This window comes from Cololabis saira, chromosome 11 (assembly GCF_033807715.1).
Source record: "Cololabis saira isolate AMF1-May2022 chromosome 11, fColSai1.1, whole genome shotgun sequence".
Lineage (NCBI taxonomy): Eukaryota > Metazoa > Chordata > Actinopteri > Beloniformes > Belonidae > Cololabis > Cololabis saira.
Genome location: NC_084597.1, coordinates 27,323,664 through 27,348,632, shown reverse-complemented (window position 1 = coordinate 27,348,632; position 24,969 = coordinate 27,323,664). Strand labels below are relative to the sequence as shown.

Here is a 24,969-nt window from a genome sequence, read left to right as displayed (position 1 = left end):
TTGTATTAAGAATGTTCAACATGCTCAAACTTAAGTAAACTTAAGTAAATATTTGCACTTAAAAAAACAGCCTGTGTAGCCATTTTCACAACCTGTACTGTTTGGTTGTTTGTCATGTGTACTAGTTAGCTTACTGTTACTACCTCCAAGTAGGCACTTGCTGTGGTTTGGGTCTGGGAATTGGGAGTATTTTGCCTGACTGTTCTAAAATTGAGGCCGTTATTCCTCTTAATTTGTTATTTTTATAGGCAGCTTTTTTATTTTATGTAAAGAGAAAATTCACTTAATGTTATTTTTAATAACTGAAATGCTGCTTGTTTTGTTTGATGTTCCATAATTTGCACTTTTGATGTGTGAGCCGTGCGAAGTCAATATTGCTGTCCTTCCTAGTTAAAGCAATAAATTGCTCACCATTCATTTCAATGAATTCTTGTATTGAAATTTGTTTTCTCCCAAAAAGGTAAAAAAAAAAGGGTAATAATCGTATCGGCTGATATCGGCTATCGGTCTTTTTGATTTCCCCCTAATCGGTGATCGAAATAATCGAAAAAAAGGCTGATCGGTCGGACACTAACTGGAACGCTGATAACTCGGCTGTGGCGTCATTCCCAGTTCCGAGTTCCAACTTCCGAGGTAAATGGAACGCAGCATTAAACCTACAGCAGGGCGACGCTGCGCGTTCCCGGCGCACTCGCCATAGACAACAGCGCCGAGCGGCTCCCACATCAGCGAGCGGTGCGGGCTTGGAGCAAACGCTCCCAATTCACTCTGGACACACCACAGGATATGGATTTACATTGGCAGTAGCATCACTGGAAGACCGAGACCGAGCCGCCTCGGCTTTGGAGGGACATTATCAAAACCCACCGACGCCAGCAGCAGCCGTGTGTCTGCTCTCGGGCTGCTTTGTCTCGGCCAAGCATCACCACCATCACCCCCCGTTTCAACTGCGAGCCAGCAGAGCTAGTGATCACTAGCTGCCGCTGCTGCCGGGATAATGCATCACCATGTTGTCACCTAGAGGTACCTGCTGCTAGGACGTGGTGTTTTCGAGGGAAGCAGAGTCTGATCTGGCCGGTGCCGGGCTGAGCGGGAGCAGAACCGTGTTCGGGCTGCAGACCAGCGCCATGGCGGAGCAGGGCTACTCCTCCTGGTGAGTAGTGCTGCAGCAGGCCGGCCAAACCAGGGAAATACATGTCCCCGGGTCCATTCACAAACACGCTCCGCTAGGCTCACATCTACACGTTTAAGTGCACGCAAGACATTGAAGCAAGTAGTTTCACATTCAGAGAAATATATAAAAATGTTTTTGCTGCTGCCGCTCAGTTGGTTAGCTGGAGCTGCTCGGCTGTTTCGCTTGGGCTGCTTTTTTTTTTTTTTTTTTTCTTTCTAATTAATTAATTAATTTATTGTTATTTTCCCCCTCGTAATAATATAGCAAACAGCTTTGAAAACTTGATTCTGCAACAATAAAACACAGTTTTGCGTAACAAAGTGTCAATGAGCACAGTTCTTTAAGCCTGCTTCTGCGTTAAATCGACGCAGTACCATATTCGACGCGCGCCATACGCCGTAGGCTTTGCGTTGGTGTAACGCGGAACCATAAATCAGCCCTTTAGCCGCTTAGCTGCTGCACACAATAACAAAGGTTTTGCTCAGCGAGCTAGCAGTCATTAAATAAATAATAATAAATAATTTCTGTATTGAGACCCATAGGAGGTTGAGAGAGAAGGGGTTTTAATGTAAATGTGTATTCATTAAACCGGTTGAATGTGAATGTTTGTTGAAGAGTCTATGAAATGCGCTGTCCCCGTAAATGACACATTATTTTCAAGGCCTCCGTGAATAATGTTGGTAAAAATATGACACGGCTTATTTTTATTCTTCAAATACTGTAACAATATTGTGTCGTGTTTGAGGAATTCAAACCAAAATGTGCCAGACATACCGTCTTGATCGGGTATTTAATGTATTATAGCGCTCTTGGACGACACAGTAGGTTTTCTTTCTGAACTATTCTTATCTCCAAATTCATGTTAAAGTCAGGATTAATCATAGATACCGGTAGGATCCTTAATTATAGAATGTATGTAAACACAGTGACTTGATTATTTGTATTTACTTTTAGTTTTGTTTAATAGGAGTAACAAAGCTGGAAGGTTTGTGTACAAGAGAAGCCCAGTTGCTAATATCACTTATGTATGGTATCATCTACTCAGACACTTCTAATACACTAATACAGAAATCATTGACGATAACATTTGTCTGGCCTTATGATGCTATTTCATCTCTTTCATTTATTGTAAAGATCCAAGGTTAATGGGAAATTGGAATTATATAAATGTGAACTACCAATATCAATGTGATGGCTGTTATTCACAGCAGTATTTTTTGAATCAAGACTGTAAGCTGTGGGGTGTCAAAAAAAATAAAAGTCCATCTTTTTGTTTTTAATTTAAAAAAAAAAAAACTTAACAAGGTTTATTAGTGGTTAAAAACTACATTTTGCAGTCACAGCTTTTGTTGAACTGTCTACAGTTTCAGAAGTTAATTGAAGTTATTTTTAAGAAAATTGCCACATTGAAGCTTTCACTAAAGCCGAGGACACACCAACCCGACGTCGCCCGCTGTCGACCGACTGCTGTGTCGCGTCGCCGGTGTCGGGCTGGGTCGGCCTCAAAAAGAAGCACTTGTACACACCGCAAAGACGACACCCAACGGCAACTAGCACGGACGTTCTGCGCATGCGTGAGAGGTAATTCCCTCATATACCAGCGGGCAGCGGTAGTCTGTATTCACTCAAAAACAAGGGAAAACCGGAAGCTCTGGGAAGCCGTAAACAAAACAAATAGGGTTTCATATTCACATCACATTTCCACACCACTCTCGCTACCACAATTCGTAAGAATAAAGAATCGGCACTGGCGTTGTTAGCCCTCGGCCTTCAGCTTGTGGAAGAAGAAAAGAGCTTTGCTTTCTTAGCTTTGCTTTCTTAGCTTAGCTTTGCTTTCGTCACTTCCGTTTCGTCACTACCTGAACAGCCAATCACAGTGAGCTGTTTGACCGACGGCCGACGCCGATTCGACGTGTCGAATCGGCTGAAAAGCTGCCGACGGGCGGCCGACCTGTGGCGACGTGCGGGACGCACCGGGGGAACTAGGCTGACCGACGCGCACCGACGCGCCCCGACACTCATTGACGGCCCGACGGCCGACAGTCGGCTTGGTGTGTCAGGGCCTTAACATGTGTATGTTGAAGTTAAGTGAATCATTGTCCATAGATGGATGTCATTAGCATTTTTCTTGTATATTTGTTTTTACAGCCCTTATTATTCATGAAGGTGTATTTCCATTCTCTGCTGCCACTTGTGGCTTCTGCTGGGCTTGATGAACATAGCAAGATGAGAATACTGTTCGCTTTGAACACTGGACAAATGCTGTCTACACTTTGTTGAGATCCAATTGCAGTGCGAGCAAGAACACCTCCAGATGTGTTCAAATCAATTTGATTGATTTCCACCATGATGGACTGTGTTTGCATTTAATCTTCACATTAACTTGTGTGTTCATATATCTAATGAAAATATTTGAATTCAGACTTTATACCTGAAACACAGTGTTTGAGCTCCTCAGGTCCTGCGGCCTCATTTATAAAAGAGTGTGTAGGATTCATACTAAAAGTGCACGTAAACCCAAAAGCCGAATCCCGCCCTCTACACACCTACTTCATACCATTAATGGGCAATGCAAAGTAGTTCATGACTGTATTTGCATATAAACGAGCCTGCTGAGCATGCGCAGCGTCTTCCTGCAGCCTGTTTCTGCTGCGCGTCAGAATGAATGAGACGTGTCGAGCCAGGCAACCGTGCCACTAAATTTCACAGAAACTGAGATCGAGATGTTGTGGATGAGGTGGAGGCCAGGAAAACAACATTATTTGGTGGTCGCAGTAAAAGTAGAAAAAGTATATAAATAGTATAAAATAAAGTGAGTGAGTGGCAGCACGTCGTTGCTTCGCTAAACGCCGTGAGTGCCACGGACAGATAGTGCAGAGAAAAAAAAAAGAAGTGGTGTGATTTGAAGGTGGAGGCCAAGAGGTACGGAGCCCTTAAAGTCGAGGACACACCAACACGACGTCGGCCGCTGTCGGCCGACTGCTGTGTTGCCTCGCGTCGCCTGGGTCGGGCTCAAAAAGAAGCACTTGGACACACCGCAAAGACGACATCCAGCGGTAGTCTGTATTCACTCAAAAACAAGGGAAAACCGGAAGCTCTGGGAAGCCGTAAACAAAACAAATAGTTTTCATATTCACACCACATTTCCACACCACTTTTAGCTACCACAATGCGTAAGAATAAAGAATTGGCACTGGCGTTGTCAGCCCTCGGCCTTCAGCTTGTGGAAGAAGAAAAGAGGAGGCGGAGGCGAAAAATAAGAAGAAACCGCACTACATGGGTGAAATCATGGATACAACAGCGACAGGCTGAAAGAGCTTACCCGAACATGTGTCGAGAGCTTGAGATGAATGAAACAAACGATTTCAAAAATTTTGCTCGGCCACAGTGCCTACACAATCGGCTGAAAAGCTGCCGAAGGCCGGCCGACCTGTGGCGACGTGCAGGACACACCTGGGAAACTAGACCGACAGACGCGCACCGACGCTCATCGACGGCCGACAGTCGGCTTGGTGTGTCAGGGCCTTAAAGGGACACCGATTTTTTTTTTAATATATATAATGAGTTTTACGTGCGCACGTGAAACCTTTAAGACTGATTTATGGTTCCGCGTTACACCAACGCAGAGCCTACGGCGTAGGTGCGCGTCACCGCGTCATTTTAACACGGAACCATAATTTAGTCTTACTCGCGCGCATAAAGGTTTCACGCGCGCGTAAAACTCATATATATATATATATTATACAAAAATCTGAGTCCCTTTAGGGGCTCCGTAGAGTGGCCCGGCACTCATTTGTTATGTCCTCAGTCACTCTACGGTTGGAAGCGGTGGGTGACGAGGAGGTTCCGGCGTGTCCTGCACCGCGGCTGCAGCAGCAGCAGCAGCACCAGAGCGAACCAAGCTCATGGACCTGGAAGTGGCCGATTGACTGGCGCTGTACTTCAAACACATAGGGACACGATCAGCGCTATTATATTATAAGTCTGATATGTGATGACATTAAATGTATGACATGAATCTGGCTTCATTTCACCACCTCACCGCCTGCGTCGCCAGTTCCCCATTTCTTCAGACTGTTCGTGCGCGAGGGTCAGGGTTGGCGTAGAGATAAACACATTTTTCGGTTAGTTTTTTCTTTTTAAATCCCACCTTTGCGTAGAAGTTGGCTTGCGCATCTTCCAAGCCCTGTTTTATGCGCAAGCGAGCTTTATAAATGAGGCCCCAGGTCAATATAAAATAAGCACACAGGAAAAAATGCCTTTGCAAAAATGCTTTTTTTTTTTTTAGGAATAAACTTGAATGAGGGCTGATTGTGTAGTTATTGTTATGTGAAAGGCACGCAGAAATATATTCTGGACTGACCATTTAATGCATCACAAATGGCTTAAATGGCACAGAAAATTAACAGTTGAATAATGTGTAAAGGTGTTTCAAATGAAGAAGTTGGTGTAATCACACAGGAAGGATTTTGAATGACACAAAAAGTAATATCGTAGTTCAGTTATTATTTCATGTTTTTCCACCTTTATCGCCTACATGCTTAGGTGTAAAGACACATACGGTTTATCTTGAAGCACTTAATTTCCAGTTTTTGGCTGGCTGTATTTTGTCGAACATTGACTGACTTCAACATCATTGAAGTAACTAATATTGGTATGTTATGAGCTGAAGTCAAATTGTTAATTACTATAATTTGGATGTCCCTTAATCCTCAGCCAAGATCTTTTTGATTGTGATAAATGTTGCATTCAACATAGGGGAGGTTTTATCCATACCTAAAATGTGTTTCATGACTATTGCAATAGACTGCCATTTTTTTGCATTTGAACCTCTGTTTCTGAATTATATGGAGCAGCTGCGCTAACTCTTGTCCATTTGAGATTTTTAGCTACTGTGTGTAACCTTGTGCTCCTAGTGTCTGGAAAAATATAAATACTGACATCTGCTATGTGTTTTGTTACATCTCACATACCAGTTCTGCTTTATCTGCATTTAAAAAAAATGCCAGATAAAGATATGTATATACATGCAAAAACTGCTCAGCTTGCAGTTGAGAAATTGACTCATGCCATACAAAGTGTAGTTGAGTGGCTTGATCCATCTTGTCTAACTTTGAATATCAGTAAGACAATAGGTATGCTCTTTTGTAAAACTGTGGGCAGATTCCAACTGAAGACATTTTCATTAAGAATGAATTTATTGAAATAGTCACTGAATTTGAATATCTTGGTGTCACTCTAGATTCATGTCTTAACTTCCAATTACACATCAAGAATATAGTAAAAATATCAAATAAATATTTACTACTACTACTACTACTAAATACAACCTGGCAAATTCTCTTAATACTAATATGTCTAATCAGATGTATTAGACCATTTATCCCTATGGAGTTGGCCAAAATATTTATGCATGCTCTGCTTTTTCTCACACAACTGTTTCACCTGTTGGGGACAGGCCAGCAAATCTGTCATCAGACCTCTAGAATCGCTAAAGCTAGTGGTGCAACAGATCATCATTGATCTGTGATCCGGTCGGATTAATGTCTTCAGTTCGGCACACATGTGATCCGCGGATTGATTCATGAAAAAAACAAAAGTTATGTGTATGTTCAATCTACACACAACATGGTCAAAACGAGTGGAGGAACAGCGGAGCTAGAACGCCCCAGGTCATTTAATTCCCCTGTATGGGAGCATTTTGGCTTCCCTGTCAAATATAATGATGAAGAAAAGAGGTTGGTGGATAAAACCGTGACTGTGTGTAGGCACTGTGGCCCGAGAAAGCCATATGATAGTGGAAACATGTCAAGCATGGCCAAGCTTTGAAGCAACATCACCCCGGTGTTTCACTGACAGGAGTGAAAACGAAGACTGCTCAACTGCATATCACTATGCTATATAGAGGTCCGGTGGGGTGTTTCCTTAATTATGTTAAAAAGAAGATATGCCTTGTGCAAGTTGATTTTATATATTTCAATTTAATATTTTAAATGTGTTAATAAACGAAAAGACAAAACTTATATGTTACGTTTATTTGTGTTATTTTTATTTCATTTTTTTTATGCTGATCTGAAAAATGCTCCGATCCATGACTCTGATCTGAAAAAACTATCCAATCTGAGCTTTTTGATCCGCTGCACCCCTTACTAAACACATAAAAATCTTTGATTTAAAAAAAAAACAAAACAAAACGATCCAGTACTATCATTGCAAGATTTATGTTTCTTAGATTTTGTCTACTATCACCATGCTAGTTCTGTAAGATCCACCAGAATGGCTTCCATCTTTAACTGTGATTTACCTTTCTGACACACAGCTTTTGGAAAATCTGCCTTTTCTTTTAAAGCCACTACACGGTGGAATGCACTAAGAGACAATATAAAGAGCTGCAGCTCCATTCATTATTTTAAATCTCAGCTGAAACTGTTGGGTAACAACCACCCAAATCTGTAACCACTGATTTATGCCATCCTAAATTTAACCTATTGTATTTTCTCAGGGTGCTGACTACATTTGTGTCTGGGTGGGTTGGGGGGTGTAAGCATAAATGGCATTTGTATGGTTTTTAGTAGACCCTGCCAGGGGACTACAGATGTAAATTAGATGTAAATAAGGGTAACTCTGGTACAACCCATCCTTGTAAATAAATACAATTGGGGGGGGGGGGGGGGGGGGGGTTATTTATTGAAATTCAGCAACCCCAGACACAGATGTTGCACTTTAGTTTTGTCATTCGTAATTTAAAATATGCAGGTGTTTGAGGACAGACCTCAGAGAGTAGCCCATTGAAGGCAGCTCGGTTACAGAACATAATTCTGTTTGTAAACCCATTTTTTAACTTTGAAGTGGAGTACGGGAGTCAAAGTTGATGGACCACTGTGCTACAGCACAGGCAGTCACAAACCCAAATCAAGGTTTTTGTGAGACAAGCAGAGACACCATGATGGGACTTGCTCCTCTAGACACAACTTGTGTCATTCCGCTGATTCCTGCAAAAGCATGATGCTGTTTATAAGCACTTGCTGATACAACACTATTCCATCCCTATTTGGTTGGTATGAATGAGGACAAGCAAGAAATAGTGGCATAACAAGGATGGCTGATGTGAAGGATTATTTTGCAATCTCTTTGTCATAGAGACTAGAGAAGTGCGTTTCCAGTGCATTTTAGGATTGTAGAGATTGGCTGATGTTAAAAACAAAAACAGGAACCTGAGTTTAATATTAAACATGGCCCAGTGGTTAAATGAAATATACCATATGCTGGACTACAAGGATAAGTAACTGTTGAAATTTTTTTAACAAAAACAAGTAGTACTTGGCTGAGATGGGACCCAGTTAGAACTAATTTAACCATGTGGAAAAAGTGAGCCGAGACAGTAAGAAATCTGTAGCAGTGTGAGTGCCACGGGGGCCCGACCGAAAGGATTGAGAGGACACAGAGTTTAGTGCAGAACCCTTTTTATTCACCAAAGCCCGCCACACGTGCCCAAGCACAGCAACACACCGATCACCAGCATACCACGGAACCCCTTGCTTCTGTTCAGCTCTGCCTTATAAGGCAGGCAGGGTGGAGGCGCGGCAGCCACTCAGGCGGATGGGACACAGGTGAGTGTGTCCCATCAACCTCTCCACCCTGCCACAAAATCCAATCAGAACTAACTTCCTTGTGGGTTAAGAAGGTCATGTGTAGACATTTGATCTACCCCAGGAAGATGGAGCAGTTCTCATGCACATGAATGAAACTGTAAAGTGACAAGTAGACAATGCCTGGAAGAAAGAGAAGAGTGTTGTAATGTAACAGTTGAGATGCAGGCTGCTGTAAAAATCCAAAGAAGAAAGGGAACAAACAGTAATTTGGCTACATAAAGCATTCGGTTATCAGGAAGGCAACATTTTTGCTGACCTGTGAAGTAAAAGACACCGCCATTTTCTCTCATTGATGAGAGAAGAGATTGACGAACTGAGACAAAAGTCATAGTACAGCACAAAGCCTAAACTGAGAAACTCTACAAGTACCGGTACTATTAGACAACAGATCAGAACGTAGAAAGAACCTGTTTTATATTATTTTTTTATTGAGATTCCCTTGTCCTGTGCAAAAGCAAGTATTTCTTTTTGTGATTCAAATTTGTGTCAAACCTGTTGTTCAAACAATTTTAGCATCATTCCTCAACTAGCTAATACATGTTTTTGTTAATTAAAGTGCAAATTGTGATTTCAGAAATGCTAAATCTGGTACATTTAGTCGACTAAAACTGAAGTTTTGTAAAAAAGGCTGTGACGTAAACTTTAACATTTGCTGTCCAAATTAATACAGTTGCAGAGTCAATTCTGCACGTCATTTAAGCAGCATATCAGCTGGTGTGCCTGCCAAATGTCCCACTCAGATCTAGATGTGAATGAGGCATATATACCGACCATCATTGCCTGGAGGTGAAAGCAAATGCAATGTGCCTAGCCAACATAGACATTATTTACAAAGCACCATAAAAATCTGGAAATAATTTTGATAAATAAAAAGGACAATAAACAGAAGTTTTTAAAGCATCAGTGAATTGAATAAATTTAAACACAGCAAGCCCCTTTTAGCCTTGTGTAAAAGACCTATAAATTTTCAGTTTTGAGGACATTTTATTTGAAAGCTGGCTTGTCATTTTTTTATGTCACCATAACCTCCACAGCCGCAGGTGTCTTACTTACTTGCTCTTGTCTAGTCTCGTGTGTGTGTGTGTGTGTGTGTGTGTGTGTGTGTGTGTGTGTGTGTGTGTGTGTGTGTGTGTGTGTGTGTGTGTGTGTGTGTGTGTGTGTGTGTGTGTGTGTGTGTGTGTGTGTGTGTGTGTGTGTGTGTGTGTGTGTGTGTGTGTGTGTGTGTGCCAAGTGTTAGGACGTTAGCATCTTCAATGAAATATTTAATCAAAATGTGATTCAAAACTGGAGATGCTTAACAGTGCCATGATGTAAAGGTGGTATAACCGCACCGGTTCCTGGAAGAACAAATCTTTTTTCTGTGTGCTATAACACTGCAGCTAAACTTGAAACTGGCTGCACAACATTGTGTGTGTGTGTGTGTGTGTATGTATGTATATACATACATACATACATGCATGCATGCATGCATGCATGCATACATGCATGCATACATATGTATTATACTAACCATGAGCTTTTCAGCTGTTATATTTTAGATAAACACATGGAAGTGAAAACATTAACAGTCATGAGGACATATTAAGTAGCCTGTTTAGCCATTATAATTATTTTCTTCTATAGAAATAATTAGTCTAGTTTCTCAGATTCAACTTTGATTTGCAAGAAGTGGGGCTCTGACAAATAATCAACATAGCTGGCACAAACTGATGACAGAATTCATTGCCAAAGAATATTTGCCAGTGATACAAACCCTTAAAGGAGTCATAGTGTTCATATTTCTTTTAATGACATCACTCAATATAACATAAGTAGTAGGCTTTAGAATTTGCTGAAGATGTTTTTTTAAGGCATAAGCGAAGCAACAAAAGACATTGAAAAGGATGTCTTCGGTCAAAAATATATGATTTATTTTGTATTTATTGTGTGACGCTCATAAGACTATAACAAACAAACAAAGAATGGGCAAAGTACTTATCTAGATATATGAAGGCAAGTTAATACCCCTTTATGACCATCCTGTTGTCACCAAGCAAAGCATTTAGCAGAGTTCTTCTCACAACCATAACTCCTAGACTGTTAGAAATAATAATAATAATAATAATAAAAAAAAGGTAGAAACAACCTTGAGGTGGAAACATTTGTATTAACATTTTTCCCCCTTAATATTTTGTCTGTGCGCATCTCTGTTTGGGTTTGGGGGACTGATGTTGCCACTAATGTTTTTTTATTATTATTATTATTATTATTATTATTATTATTATTATTATTATTATTTATTCACGATTATGCTGTAAAATGAAAAATATTACATTTCAAAATATGTAAAATATGTTCAGTGTTCAGATCGGGGAGGTCGTTCCTCCCAATCACGCCTCTCCAGGTATCACTGTCATTGCCCACGTGAGCGTTGAAGTCCCCCAGTAGAACAATGGAGTCCCCAGTTGGAGCACTATCAAGTACTCCTCCCAGGGACTCCAAGAAAGGGAAGCGACCCTCTCGTTCATCAGGGTGAACTCCAACACATGGCGACTGAGCTGAGGGGCTATAAACAAGCCCACACCAGCCCGCCGCCTCTCACCCTGGGCAACTCCAGAGTAGTGGAGGGTCCAGCCCCCTTCAAGGAGCTGGGTTCCAGAGCCCAAGCTATGTGTGGAGGTGAGCCCGACTATCTCTAGTCGATATCTCTCAACCTCACGCACAAGCTCCGGCTCCTTCCCCCCCAACGAGGTGACATTCCATGTCCCCACTGTGAGGGTTTTGGTCCAGGGATTGGGTCGTCGAGGCACCCCGCCACGACTGCTACCCAGTCCACATTGCACCATCTTCTCATGGACCTTCCTGCGGGTGGTGGGCCTACGGGAAGGCGGGCCCACGTTGCCATTTCGGGCTGAACCCGGCCGGGTCCCACGGGCAAAGACCCATCCACCAGGCGCTCGCCTTCGAGCCCCAACCCCAGGCCTGGCTCCAGGGAGGGGCCCCGGTGACGCCGATCCGGGCGACGTAACGGTCCTCGCTGTCTTCCTCTTCATGATAGGCTGTGTGCAGGGACAAAACCTTCAGTTCCTCTTGTTTTTGTCATTTATTGGGTTTATAGTATTATTATTTTCTGTTTACTGAAACTTTATTTCGTGTTTTTATAATAATAATAATTATAAAGATTTGTATTGTAGTGATGTCAGCGAAAGAGGTGCACATCAGCCAGATCTGCTTCAGCAGCCGCTGGTTGTGCTGTTGAGAGGAATGGTATTGGCCAAAATTATTTAATCTACTTATTTCCACTGGGGTCCAGCTCAGATTCTGAGCTGACTACAGGACCACTGTGGCAGTCTGAGGAATAATTGCTTAGAACTAGTGTGTATTTTATTTTTAATATGTTCAAAAAACACAGAAAATATAAAATGCATACATTTAGGAAAAGTCAGGGAGTGACAGACCAGTAGATATTTTTTTGGGGACAAAGTTATTCACATAATAAAACCCCTAACCATCCATGAGACTGCCTTGGCAGTTCTAGTGTTAAATAACAAACCAACAAACCTGCTTTGTATTTATTGTGTAACAGCAATCTTTGCTGTCAGTATAATTATGTTCATTCAACAGGTTTTGTTCTTTTTTTTATTTTTTCTTCTTTTTTTAACTGGGAAACAATATTCAACTTTGCTATCAATACATTTGTCAAAAAAATGCCTGTTTAAAATGTGAACAACTCTCCGTTAAACAAGCCCATTCAAAAACCTTTCCATTATCCTAGCCGTGTCCAAGTATTCATTTTTTTCTCTTCCATTCTGCACAACAAAAGCTTCACCTTTACGTCATAGCCTTGTCCTTCCTGTGAGTTTGTGTATTTTGAGTTTGACTTCCAATGTGTCAGTGCTGATTTTTTTAAAATGATTGTTAAACCATTTTCTGTTTATCATCTGCTATGTTAATGCTCCTATGAACACTAGCAATTGGCGATATACCAGCCCAATTTATTCAGATATCTGATATAGTTGTTTGTATCCTGACTAGAGGCCAGTGCAGTGAATCATTCTCAATTGGAAATTATTTCTTTTTTTAATCAGTTTATGGTGCAGCCCTACTACTAGCTTCTTAACACTAAATTCAAAGTGATCTGTTACAATTTTTCTTTCTTCCCAATGTTGATACCTGGGCCAATACACAGTACTGATCCAGTGCATTTTTTTAAATTCTATGCTATCCTATTCTACTCTAAATTAAACTTAAAAAAGAAAAAAATTATCAAATGAAGAATATATTACTATATGTACTATTAGGGCTGCAACTAACGATTATAATGATTTGATTAGTCATTGAACACTGAAATGATCAGTCGACTAATCAGATTATGATCGGTGCATCTCTACCGTAAAGGTTCCTGAAGCCCACATTACAGGGCTGTTCCTGGTAATGGAAATGCGCACAAATGGCCCGGCCCCGAAAAAATCTACCCGGAAATCCCGCTAGTGGAAACACGCCTCATTACAATATAGCGCCACACAAGAACCGTTTGAGTGAAAAAATAGCACACCTTACCAAAAAGTCGCGATAATGCGCATTTTTTTTGCTCTTTGCAAACGACGAGCATCATAAAACGAGATGAATGAGAAGAATGCAGCAACAGAATAAAGAGAAGAAGAAATACGTTTTTTATGCTGGTAAATGGAGTTATGACCAGAAAACATAAAATGTAGGAGCCAATGTATACCATAATTTGATCATGTGACATTTGTTTATGCAATTATTTTGCAAATAGTATTGTCCCGTCCACGAGAGACAAGAGGGTGCATCCACTTAGATGCTTCAACATTGCTGCTGTGATGGTGTGGTATGCCAATTCCAAAAGGCGTTTGTGACTAAATTTAAAGTATTCCCATACTTTTGATCTTTTGATGACTGAGGGCGAGTTGTTTTTTGGAAACCTTTTGCAGGGCTTTGTGAGGAGGTCGCAATTTCGGTCTCCATTCTGCAAAGTGCAAACTGTTTGTTTTGGGTGACCCACCTGTGCGGCGACAAAAATATGACAACGATATTTTGAAGTCGACATCATCGACGCATCACTACAGGCCTCGTGGAAACGTGCCCTATTGCTTATGCAACTCAGCAGATATGGGGTGGGAGGGGGATTCGTCACCCTGTTGAAGAACACATATGGCAATGTTTCTCAATCCTGGTCCTCGTGGGCCCCTGTCCTGAATGTTTTAGATGCTACCCTGCTTCAGCACACCGTGATACAAGTACCTGTGTCATCAACAGAGTTGTGTAGACCATGGTGACAAGCTAATGAGGACCTTTAATTAGAATCAGGTGTGTTGGTGCAGGAAAACATCTAAAACATACAGGACAGGGGCCCACGAGGACCAGGATTGAGAAACACTGACATATGGTGACAATGGCCGCATAATGCTATTGTGCATATTGTAGTGCCTTTATCATTCATAGTGATGTGTACATAATTCACCTGCATATAGATGTTAGTCACAGCATTACCATACCACGTTTATTCAGGTTATAATTTATGTTGTTACTAGTGTTTTGGTCTATGTGTTTAATGTGTTACGTTCCTTTTAGGTACGGTGACGTTTTTGGAGTCAGTTCTGTGATGGGAAGCGCAAGCTTCTTAACGTTCAGTTTCAGTTAACTGGTGGATTCAATAAAGGGACACACGCTTCTGTGTCCGCACCGTGAGAAATTGTCGGCTCGTCTATTTTCACGACTTCCACAGTATGCAATTTTCAGCAGAAATATGGAGGATGCTGCCTCACACTGTTAACATTTTCTTTTGGTCAACAATAGTTGACAATTAAATGGGTGAGGACCTTTTTAAAATTATTCTTTAGGAATTAAAGGGCAGCCACAAATTTGTATAAAAAAAAGAAAGCATTTATTTCTGTCATTTTACTTCATTGGAGACCCATATGTCCATTGTAAAGCTGTAAAGCTTCTTTTATCAGACTTTAAATATGATCAGTCAGTCTTGTATTGTTTTGGAGAGAACAGTTCTCAGGTTTATTTCCGACCAGGGAAACTGTCCCGTGGCACACAAATACAACTTTAGCAGACAATAGACAAAGGCTGGTCATCTAGGACGATACATTCTACAGTTCGCCTGCTATTCCTATAGCTCTCTTACTTTCTTTGAGAAATTTATCTCATTTCTGAAAAGCAAACTGAAGGGTTTGTTGCTGCAGTCCCTCCTTCTTTCCCTTTTGACTTGATAAACCTGTGCTTTTTGATTTGATGCCTCCTCAAGTGCTCTTGTTATTTTTAGCAACATTTGTGCTACCTCTGGAAACCAAAGATTTTAATAATGAGCATGTCCCAATTTTACTGGTGGGATTTTCCAGGCTAAAATGACGCCTTATTGCCAACATAATGCTAATGCTAAATGGCCAGCTCTATCCAACAACTGGTGTCCCACTGCTTTGTTTTGAGACACCTAATGGCTCCAAACAGGAATTTGCAAGGCAGCATTACATAACTTTTCTTTTTTTTGGGGGGTGGGGGGGGCAGCATCTTGTAATATTTTCTATGAATCCCAAATGCACAGATATTCAGCCTCTGGTGTCAGTGAAACTTGGCTCATCTCCATTTGAGGTGCAGGTCTTACTGATCAATTCAATCTAGTAGGGCTACAGCTATCAATTATTTTGGTAAGTGAATATTCTATCGAATATTCCATCGATTAATCAAGTTTTTGGATCAAATTAATCAAAGTCCAATTATAAATATACAATAGAAAGACACATCACTTAATAGAAACAACCAATTCGTTTCCTTTTCTAAGAAAAATGTAATTCATTTACATATTATGTAAACTAGTAAACAGTTTGTTAAATTTTCCAATAAAAATAAATAAAATCACTTCAAACTTAACATTAACGTCCCTGACACGGACGTCGGGTTTGAGCACCAGCTGCCACTCCTTAATACTGTGTATATACTCAGTGTGAAGATGTATCCCCCCCCCCATCCCAGTGTTACCTTTTGGAAAACAGGCGCACAATACCATCGTGTTACCGCCGGTGTATCCGAAGTCAAAAACAGTTTTTCTAAGCTGACCTAATAAACTTGATTCTGATTCTGATTTCCCAAGACATAAAATTAAATAGAATTGTTTCCCACTATTTTTTTTTTAAGTATCAAAAATAAAATAAAAAAAAATTCTTAAATACTGCCTTTTAAATTGTGCAACTTCACATTCTGAACCAATATGTTTGAACAGAATTGCTTTGCTGTGGACCGGGACCCATAATTTTTTATTTGAAATTATCTCACACCTTCGACATCTTCTGTCTCTTCCTCCTATTACTTTTGCTTTGCTGCATTTGCTCATTGTCGCTGTCCATGGGTATATAAACGTAGATGTCGACTGACTCAACCAATAGCCACCGGCCTCTATGACCAATCTGATTGGTGGAGTGGTAGCTCTTGACTGGTGAATCAGAGTTAACTGGAAATGACGATGATAAACATACTAGATACAAAGCAATGGCACAGACACTACACTACACTCTATCGTCGCATCGGGTTGGATTTGGATTGTGTTTGATTGTGTCTTTTTTGATTTATCGCCACACAGAATGGCACAAATTGCCAAGGCAGCGCGTTTGTTTTTTCTGAGCATCTTCGGTGTCTCTCACTTCCGGGTTCCTCCTCTTCTTCTTCTACTTCTTTTTCACGTTGCAGTTCCGGTATACAGAAGTCCGACGTGAGGATTATGAACGTATAGTGTGAACAGACGGGTCGCATCAGAGCATCGGGACGTACAGTGTGAGACCATAAATCGTGGGCTGTGAACTTTTGAACTCGGCAATCTAATTGTGCAGTGTGAGATGGGGCTGAATCCAACGATTTAAAATATCACACAGTGTATGCCCAGCTTTAGACACACACCCACATGCATACATATACTGAATATGTTATACAATACTCAGAGAAATTGTAAAGATGCTACTGATTGTAATATGAAAATCCCGATGAATAATATAAGATATATTGTATATAAAATATGAATAAATAGATAAATGCAATAATGTAATTAATTAAGGAATGAGTTAAAAACAAACAACACAAAAACAGAACAGAACACAAAATCACAAAATAAAAGTATTGCCTAAATACCAAAAAAAACTAAACCCTCAACCCTTTCCATACAAAATAAACACCATTGAAAACCTAATCTACTAATATCCCCTTGGATATCTTCTTTCTCAAGCTGTTAGTGCTGTATTTGCAGTAGAGCTGCAACGATTCCTCAAGTAACTCGATTACAAAAAATGATTGAGGAATTTCCTCTGCCTCGAAGAATTGTTTAATTAAAAAATTAATCCGTGCGAAACGTGAGCTTTAAATGTATTTTTTAATTAACAAGGCTACGAGGCAGAGGAAATTCCTCTATCATTTTTTGTAGTCGAGTTACTTGAGGTACTCAATGACTCTTTGCAGCCCTACAATTGAAGACACACTCAGCGTACATGGGTGAGAATGATAGACTGGTATGTTTGTGTATTGTCAGAAGCATTTTCTTGTAGAAGCACAGGCAAGTTGTCATAACTGTATGCATGGTGAATGCAAATTAATTTTAAATGCTGAATGATTAAATCCCCCTGATTCACCATAGGTTGTATAAAGTAGTCGTCTAAACTGTTAGGGTGGCTGCTGGAAACCTGTATCCATTATTAATGTTGAAATACTTCCTCTGGCCTCTACTGTGCAGTATTGTTCAAAACTTTACAGATATCACAAATGTTCTTTACTTAATAAAAACTTCCACACCAGTGTTATAATATGCTGATGTGAGGATCTGAGCCACTTTGTGGTTTTGAAAAACAAAAAAGAAAAAAATCTTATCCTGATCTGCAGGTCACAGTCATCCTGATCAAGCTGAAAATTGGCCAGTGCTGGTCAAAAGCCAAGCAACTGGTGCATCACTAATAGAGTGATTAGTTGCACCTCACACTTTTTTTTCTTTTCTTTTTTGCATTTCATCAATACAAATAGCTCTATCCAGTAAATTGTAATATTGTAGAACTAGGATTTTGCTAATGAGGGTGTTATCGGGGGTCAGTGTTTTATTATGAGAATACAAATGACAAATGTATACAAAGGGCTATGAGACATTGTGGAGCTTTGTGTATCAGGATAGATCTCAGTTAATCACTTTATTCTTAAATAGCCACACTTTGAAGTGGCATCATTTGTAGGTGTTTTGCTTGTTGACTTAGGTCTTAGTCGTGAATTCATGCATTCAACTGGTTTGATAGAGGACGGTATTAGAATTGTGTTATTGAAAACCTAGTCTGTCGGTGAACAAGGATGGCTTATAGCACTTTGGGCTGCAAGCCAGCTCTCAACAGTCTAGGATTGTATTTTGTTTTAAAATGTTCCATTCATCTATCTCACTCATGTTCTACAGGCTTCTGTGCACAGAATTTAGAGGAACCCGTTAAATACCAGAATATGAATTAGGTCTCTGGTAGATTAAACTACTATCTTTCTAGCTGCTTGTTGTGCTAACAGTGAAGCAGTGACATAATTGGTATCAGTCTGCAGAGTAACAAGGTCACTTTCTTAATGATTGTATTAACGCTTGAAGACAAACTTCTGCAACACTTTTATGTTAGAACCTAAAAAACAGACACAGTTGTCTGAATAGGTTGTCAAATCTGGACTGGCTTTTTTCTCAAATCTTGATAATAGTTAGGGTGATGCACCATTGTCCTGGTCTCCTGTTTCCACAGTAAACTACATGTTACCCTCTCCCTGCCTGGATTAGGGATTCGCTGTCATTAGGATTGCATCATAGAAAAGGGGGAGTGAATACTATTTTACTTTCCATTTTTATTGTATAAGTTAGACTAGAAAGGAATACCATTTAACAGGTCAAATGATTTAATAACCTAATTACAAAGCAATTCCATCTCAGCAGTGCAAAGGTTGTCAAGAATGAACCCGTTTACAGTACTTGGGAAAAAATTGTCAAAATACTGTCTAATTGGCATACATGGTTATTTCATCTTGTCATTGCTACCAGCTGGTAATTGTTTGTAAATTAAAATACTGGGAGTTAGGATAGCTGTAAATGGTTTGAAATGCTTTACTTACTCATGAAGGCCGAATTATGGTTCTGCGTTAAACCTACGCCGTAGGGCAGAGGTGGCAAATCCGGCTTCAGAAAGTAAAAGTCCTGCCATATATTTGTTCTGTCCATTCACTAAAACCAGGTGAGTTCACTAATTAGCTCATCTACCTGGCTGAAGAGCTGTGCTGATTAGAATCAGCTGGTTGAGTGAATGTGCAGAACAAATACATGGTAGGACTTTTACTTTCTGAAGCCGGATTTGCCACCTCTGCCGTAGGGTACGCGGCTACGCGGGAGGCTCTCCGTAGCTTACGCCGTAGCCTGACATGCACCTGCCAAAAAATGTAACTACGCGTCGAGGCGACGCGGATCCAACCTAGACCGAGAGGGCTGTGATTGGTTTACTTGGTAGCAACGCATTTCTGGTTCCAGTTCGTGAAGCAGTAGTGAACAACCAATATGTTTTTGTTTCTATTTCTGTTAAACAACATAACAAACACCCAAAATTAAAACAAATTAATTATGTCTCTCCTTTATTTCAATTCCTCTATCTCAACATTTAAATATCTATTAAATAGTTAAACATTGCTATGTAGCAAAAAGATATTTCCTAGCTGAAATAAAATCTAACTAAGATTGTTTGTGATAAATAATGAAGTTTTAGACTAAGATTCAAATTAGTAAAGCCGCACAATTTCCACTTGAAATGCTGCAAACTACACTGCGTTAATCAGTACATGACTGGGTTTTCTTCTTTGTTGCAAGGGGAGGACGGGTATAATTCCAAAGGCAGGAAAACAAACGAAAAAGCCTTGAGTTTTGAGCTGAGATTAGTATCGCCATAATTGAGAATACACAGTCTGTTGACCAGTTATTTGTTTATGTGTCCTTTTTGTTAAAACTTTGTACTTTATACAGATACCTTTCCATGACATTCTTTCGAGTGAGATATAAGACTGGTTGTGTTGAAATATGCCGTCTTCTTTCCTCATCTCAGAATCCTTGCTGAACATGATCTGTAAACAGCAGTGGTGATGTCATATGCTGCCACTGAGAAAAATAACCAGCAGTTTATTTATTGGATTGATTAAAAGTAAAAATGTTCCCCATATCAACCGATAACTTATCTGGCCAATAAATGTGGTACGTTCCTAATTATTTACCTGCTTTGGATGACCGATTTGCACACAGAGATGCCATGATGCCCAATCAAATCTAAATGTGAATTAATAAATCAGCACTACAATTGTTGTGAGACAGAACCCTTTTCCTGAGTGCACAGTTTCTAGTGTGTCTTCATCTCTGTCCTATCTACCTAATTGATTTTTCATAATCAATAACCTTTTCCCCAGTTCTTTTAAGTAAATCCAGCAAATTTGCAATTCTAATTCTACTATTGAGTAGTTTCTCAATAGTTCCTTTGCAGGTCGTACTTATTGTTAGATATGTTGATCTCAGGGGACCGGGATGTGTTCATCTCTATGCAGCACACCAGCATTTCCATAATTTCTGTTAAAACACAGTTACATGACAAAAGTGGGTGTATTCAAAGTTCAGGCATCTGCTAGAGATGGCAAACTCTCTAAAGTTGCACATTACATAGGCCTTTGTATGAGCACAGATTAGTAGTTCCAAAGATCAGACTGCCTGCACTACATTTTTACCAGCTTTGAAACTCACGTTTCCTCTTTCATACTCCCTAATGACATAAATTTGTCTTCAGTCAAGTACATCCTGACACTATTTCTATTCTCAATCATAATTGTGTTTCTGTCTTAAAAAGTTAAATAATTTTGTTTGCTGGACCCCTTTTTTCAATTTATATTTTTGTATGGGTGTTTTGGAAGTGATAATACATGTTTTGATATTTCAGCTAGTATATAGAAAGATAATGGGTGTGGCATTTGTCTTAAAAAGACACCAACACACTCGGAAACTTGTGTAAAAATGTCTGTCTGGTACATAGTATGGGTGTGTGAAAGATTTGCATCTGAACCGATTGAAGGAGATTTAGACAAACTTTGAAGTGTTGAAGCCTATTTGAATTATTACTTGTATACTGTGGTCAGGCTACTCTTCCTTCTGTCCATCTTATGTTCAAGGTAATGATGTCTTATATTTGGCTGAAAATAGAAAACTAGAGAGTTCATGTTCTTACCGTTATTAGGGTAGTAAGATGGTTACTGGAGAGATTGTTTTGAAGGTGATTTTCATTTTTCCAAACTTTAATTACATTGTTGTCTCTGTTTTGTTTATAGGGCATACTCTCTAGTTGACTCCAGCCAGGTGTCAACATTCCTCATCTCCATCCTGCTCATTGTATATGGCAGCTTCAGGTAAGTGTCAGTAGTTGTTAATTCAGATGTCAGGAACAAAGTATACTGAAGAGACAGCTGAGAGGAGCTGACTACATAAGAAAAAAGATGTTCCAGTTTGGAGTGTTGAAACACATGGATTTGAACAGGCCCCACACAATAAATAAATGAATAAAATATAATCAATGCAATATCGATAAATTACCGCCAACAACCGGTGTGTGAATGGGTGGATTTCCGCAGTGTGAAGCATTTTGGAGCTGTAGGAGTACAGCTGGGAAGGACTATACAAGTGTAAGCCATTTACCATATCAATATTGCAAAAAATATATATAAAAATGCAATAAATATTTTTATTTTCAAAGTACTATGCCTATCTTTAGCCAATTAGATGCAACCGTACCACTAAAACAGCCAATTTAGATGCTTGAGTGATGTTATTTGAGTTGTTGGTTTAATTTATGTATTTATTTTTTAATGTTGCTGAAATAGGAATACTACATTTCTTTTTTTTTTTTTAGCATCTCCATAGGATTTTTACTGATGGCTTAGTTTTATCTGCAAATTGGAAATGCTGATATATTAGTTTATATATTGCAATCATATCATTGCAATTTTGAATGACATCACTTACGGCAAGTTTTTCTAATATTATGCATCCCTATTCTGAATGTTGGCAAGCTTTATTTCAATAGTATTTAAAGGGCTGTTTGATTGTAAAATGTTTCAAAGTTTATTATTATTATTTTTTTATTTATATCAATATTATTATTATTTATCGTAGTATACCTTTTGAATAGAACAGGATCCTGCCTGTTAAGTGTAAACATGGGGGCAACATGGTGGTCACCACTGTTACCTGGTGTTAAGGTTTCAGGCTCACAGCTTTGGCCTTTCTGTGTGGAGTTTGCATGTCTGTGCTTGCATGGGTTTTTTTTCCTGGTACTCTGGTTTCCTGCCACAATTATTTGTTGAGCTAAAATACCACAGTAATGGTTGATTTCTAAATTCACCTTATGAGTGAGTGTGATCGTTTGTCTGTATGTGGCTCTGTGAGGTACTGACAATCTGTCCAGGGTGTTGTACTGCCTTTTGTCTGTTTATGAATGTAAAAGTAGTCCTGTGGGCTGTTTATTTTAAGGGCCTACAATGCATAAAAATAGTAGACAGAAATGTGCACCAGATTTGTGATACAAACTTACCCTTTATAAGAAATATTTACATGAAATGTCAACAGACGTGTGTGTCAGATATATAATTGTTCACCTTTAGTCATGGGGCTATTTTTACACAGGAAGTTGTCATAAATGTTTGTAACTTTCTTTTGCCTCTTAAAGTCAAATTTGATTTTTTTTTTTTTTTGTTTTTGACTAAAGAACTTTTATGTTTCACATTTCAATTCAGTTCACTCATTGTAGTTTTAAAAGTCATGTATTATTTATATAAAACCTGAATTAATTATTCCACAAAGTCATCTTAAAAGGAAGATGGGGTTTTTTTGTTGTTTTTTTTAGGTTGTTAATTGTTATTTTAACTTAACCAACTCCTGCCTACATTTCCCTCCCTCCCACCCTTCAATGACTTGCAGGTCATTAAACATGGATTGTGAGAACCAGGAGAAGGATAAAGATGGTAACCCAACAAATCCAGGGTCTTTTAATAACAACACAAACAACAGTAAGTTTTTTAAATTATGCAGACAAAATGTTTTCCTGGTGTTACCAGTGTTTGATAAGCTCTTCTGGATTTGCTCAAGTCTTTAAAGTTTGTGTTCCTATTTTGGTTGTGTTGATGCCTTCTTATTTTTTTTATTTTAATTTTTCTCCCCTCAGGCATTCAGACTATAGACTCGACACAGGCTCTGTTTCTGCCAATAGGGGCCTCTGTCTCTCTACTAGTCATGTTCTTCTTCTTTGACTCGGTACAAGTGGTCTTCACCATCTGCACTGCAGGTAACGGCTATTCTAAAGTGCAGTACTACAATTGTAAATTTATCTTGAGGCTTTCACATTTCCCTTCAGCTGTTGCACACTGGGAAAGGCCTCTTTATAACGATGATTATTGGAACTGAAAGCTATTAGCTTGTCCATTTAACAAACAGGAACAACTGCAGCGAGCAGTCGAGGTGTGTTAGACTGAATGTCTCACTGCTGTGCTTTTGTTCCTCTCCTTAGTTCTTGCTACAATTGCATTTGCATTCCTCTTGTTGCCAATGTGCCAGTATCTGACCAGACCCTGCTCTCCACAGAACAAGTAAGTGGAACAAGTGGATTTTATGAGTCTGTTAAATGCTCCAAGCTTACAAATATTCGTATAGTTTTTTTAAGTCAGTGTAATACTATACTATTGCCATTTCATCCATGTTGCAACACCCTGATATTGGTAAAATGTTGCATATTATCCGACTATCAAGTTGGTACAAACAGCTACTGTGTTGTTGAGGTGGAGCAACTGTTAAACATTTCTCTCCCATTCTCCTGGAGCATGATAATCATATTTAAAGTTCAGTAACATAGGAACAGATTTATACCCTCATATATAGAGCTGTGTGAAAAGTGTTTGCCCCCTTCCTGATTTATTTTTTTGCATGTTTGTCACACTTAAATGTTTTAGATCAAACACATTTAAATATTAAATAAAGATAACACAAAATGCAGTTTATAAATGGTTTTTATTCGTAAGGGGGGGGGGGGGGTAAAACTAAACCTACATGGCCCTGTGCGAAAAAGTGATTGCCCCATAATAACCTAATAACTGGTAAGGCCACTTTTAGCAGCAACAACTGCAATCAAGTCTTCGCAATAACTGGCATTGAGTCTTTTACAGCGCTGTGGAGGAATTTTGGCCCACTCATCTTTGCAGAATTGTTGTAATTCAGCCACATTGGAGAGTTTTCGAGCATGAACTGTCTTTTTAAGGTCATGCCACAGCATCTCAATGGGATTCAGGTCGGGACTTTGACTAGGCCACTCCAAAGTCTTCATTTTGTTTTTCCTTCAGCCATTCAGAGGTTGGACTTGCTGGTGTGTTTTGGATCATTCTCCTGCTGCAGAACCCAAGTGGCTTCAGCTTGAGGTCACGAACAGATGGCCGGACATTCTCCTTCAGGGTTTTTTGGTAGACAGCAGAATTCATGGTTCCATTTACCACAGCAAGTCTTCCAGGTCCTGGAGCAGCAAAACAGCCCCAGACCATGACACTACCACCACCATATTTTACTTTTGGTATGCAGTAGAGGGCTGCATTGGGATTGGGCAAATCTTGCGGGAGCGGGCGGTTTGAACTCTCCTGCGGGCGGCAAAAAAAAACACTGCGGGATCGGGATGTAGTCTACCGACAAGATGGAAAGCAATGACGTGGAAAAGAACCTCAAACAAGGTCTTTACAAAACAAAGACGAGGCAAGTCAGATATTTGGAGAAACTGCGTTTAGTGTCTGTGGCGCATCTTGGAAGAGAGACGCAGGGATTGGGACCTCAGTCGGGCAGCAACATTCCTTTTCCTCCACAGCAATATAATGGCCAAGCGATTCATTTGTTAAATTAATTCGTTCTATTCATTAACTTTGTTTATTCTATGTTATTTATTATTATTTGAGCCACTCACAGCCTACTCTCGTTGCTATAACCTCAATCGCATAATTGATGCAGCGGGAAAGGCGAAAAAGCTTGTGTGATGATGACAATGATGGATTTGCATCTAACTTTCGGTTAGGTGGCCTATGAACTGTCAATTATCCATC

The 24,969-nt window shown here is 39.7% G+C and overlaps 1 protein-coding gene across 1 annotated transcript in view; it reads left to right on the top strand.

Annotated features, from left to right (window-relative positions):
- Positions 1 to 680: 680 nt before the first annotated feature.
- The window catches only part of sppl3 (signal peptide peptidase 3), a 37,492-nt gene continuing 13,203 nt past the window's right edge, over positions 681 to 24,969 (top strand). The window contains exons 1-5 of the mRNA XM_061734264.1: positions 681 to 1,153; positions 21,172 to 21,249; positions 22,817 to 22,905; positions 23,061 to 23,180; positions 23,403 to 23,481. Coding sequence (XP_061590248.1) covers positions 1,128 to 1,153; positions 21,172 to 21,249; positions 22,817 to 22,905; positions 23,061 to 23,180; positions 23,403 to 23,481 — 392 coding nt within the window. The 5' untranslated portion in view covers positions 681 to 1,127. The remainder of the gene's footprint in view (positions 1,154 to 21,171; positions 21,250 to 22,816; positions 22,906 to 23,060; positions 23,181 to 23,402; positions 23,482 to 24,969) is intronic.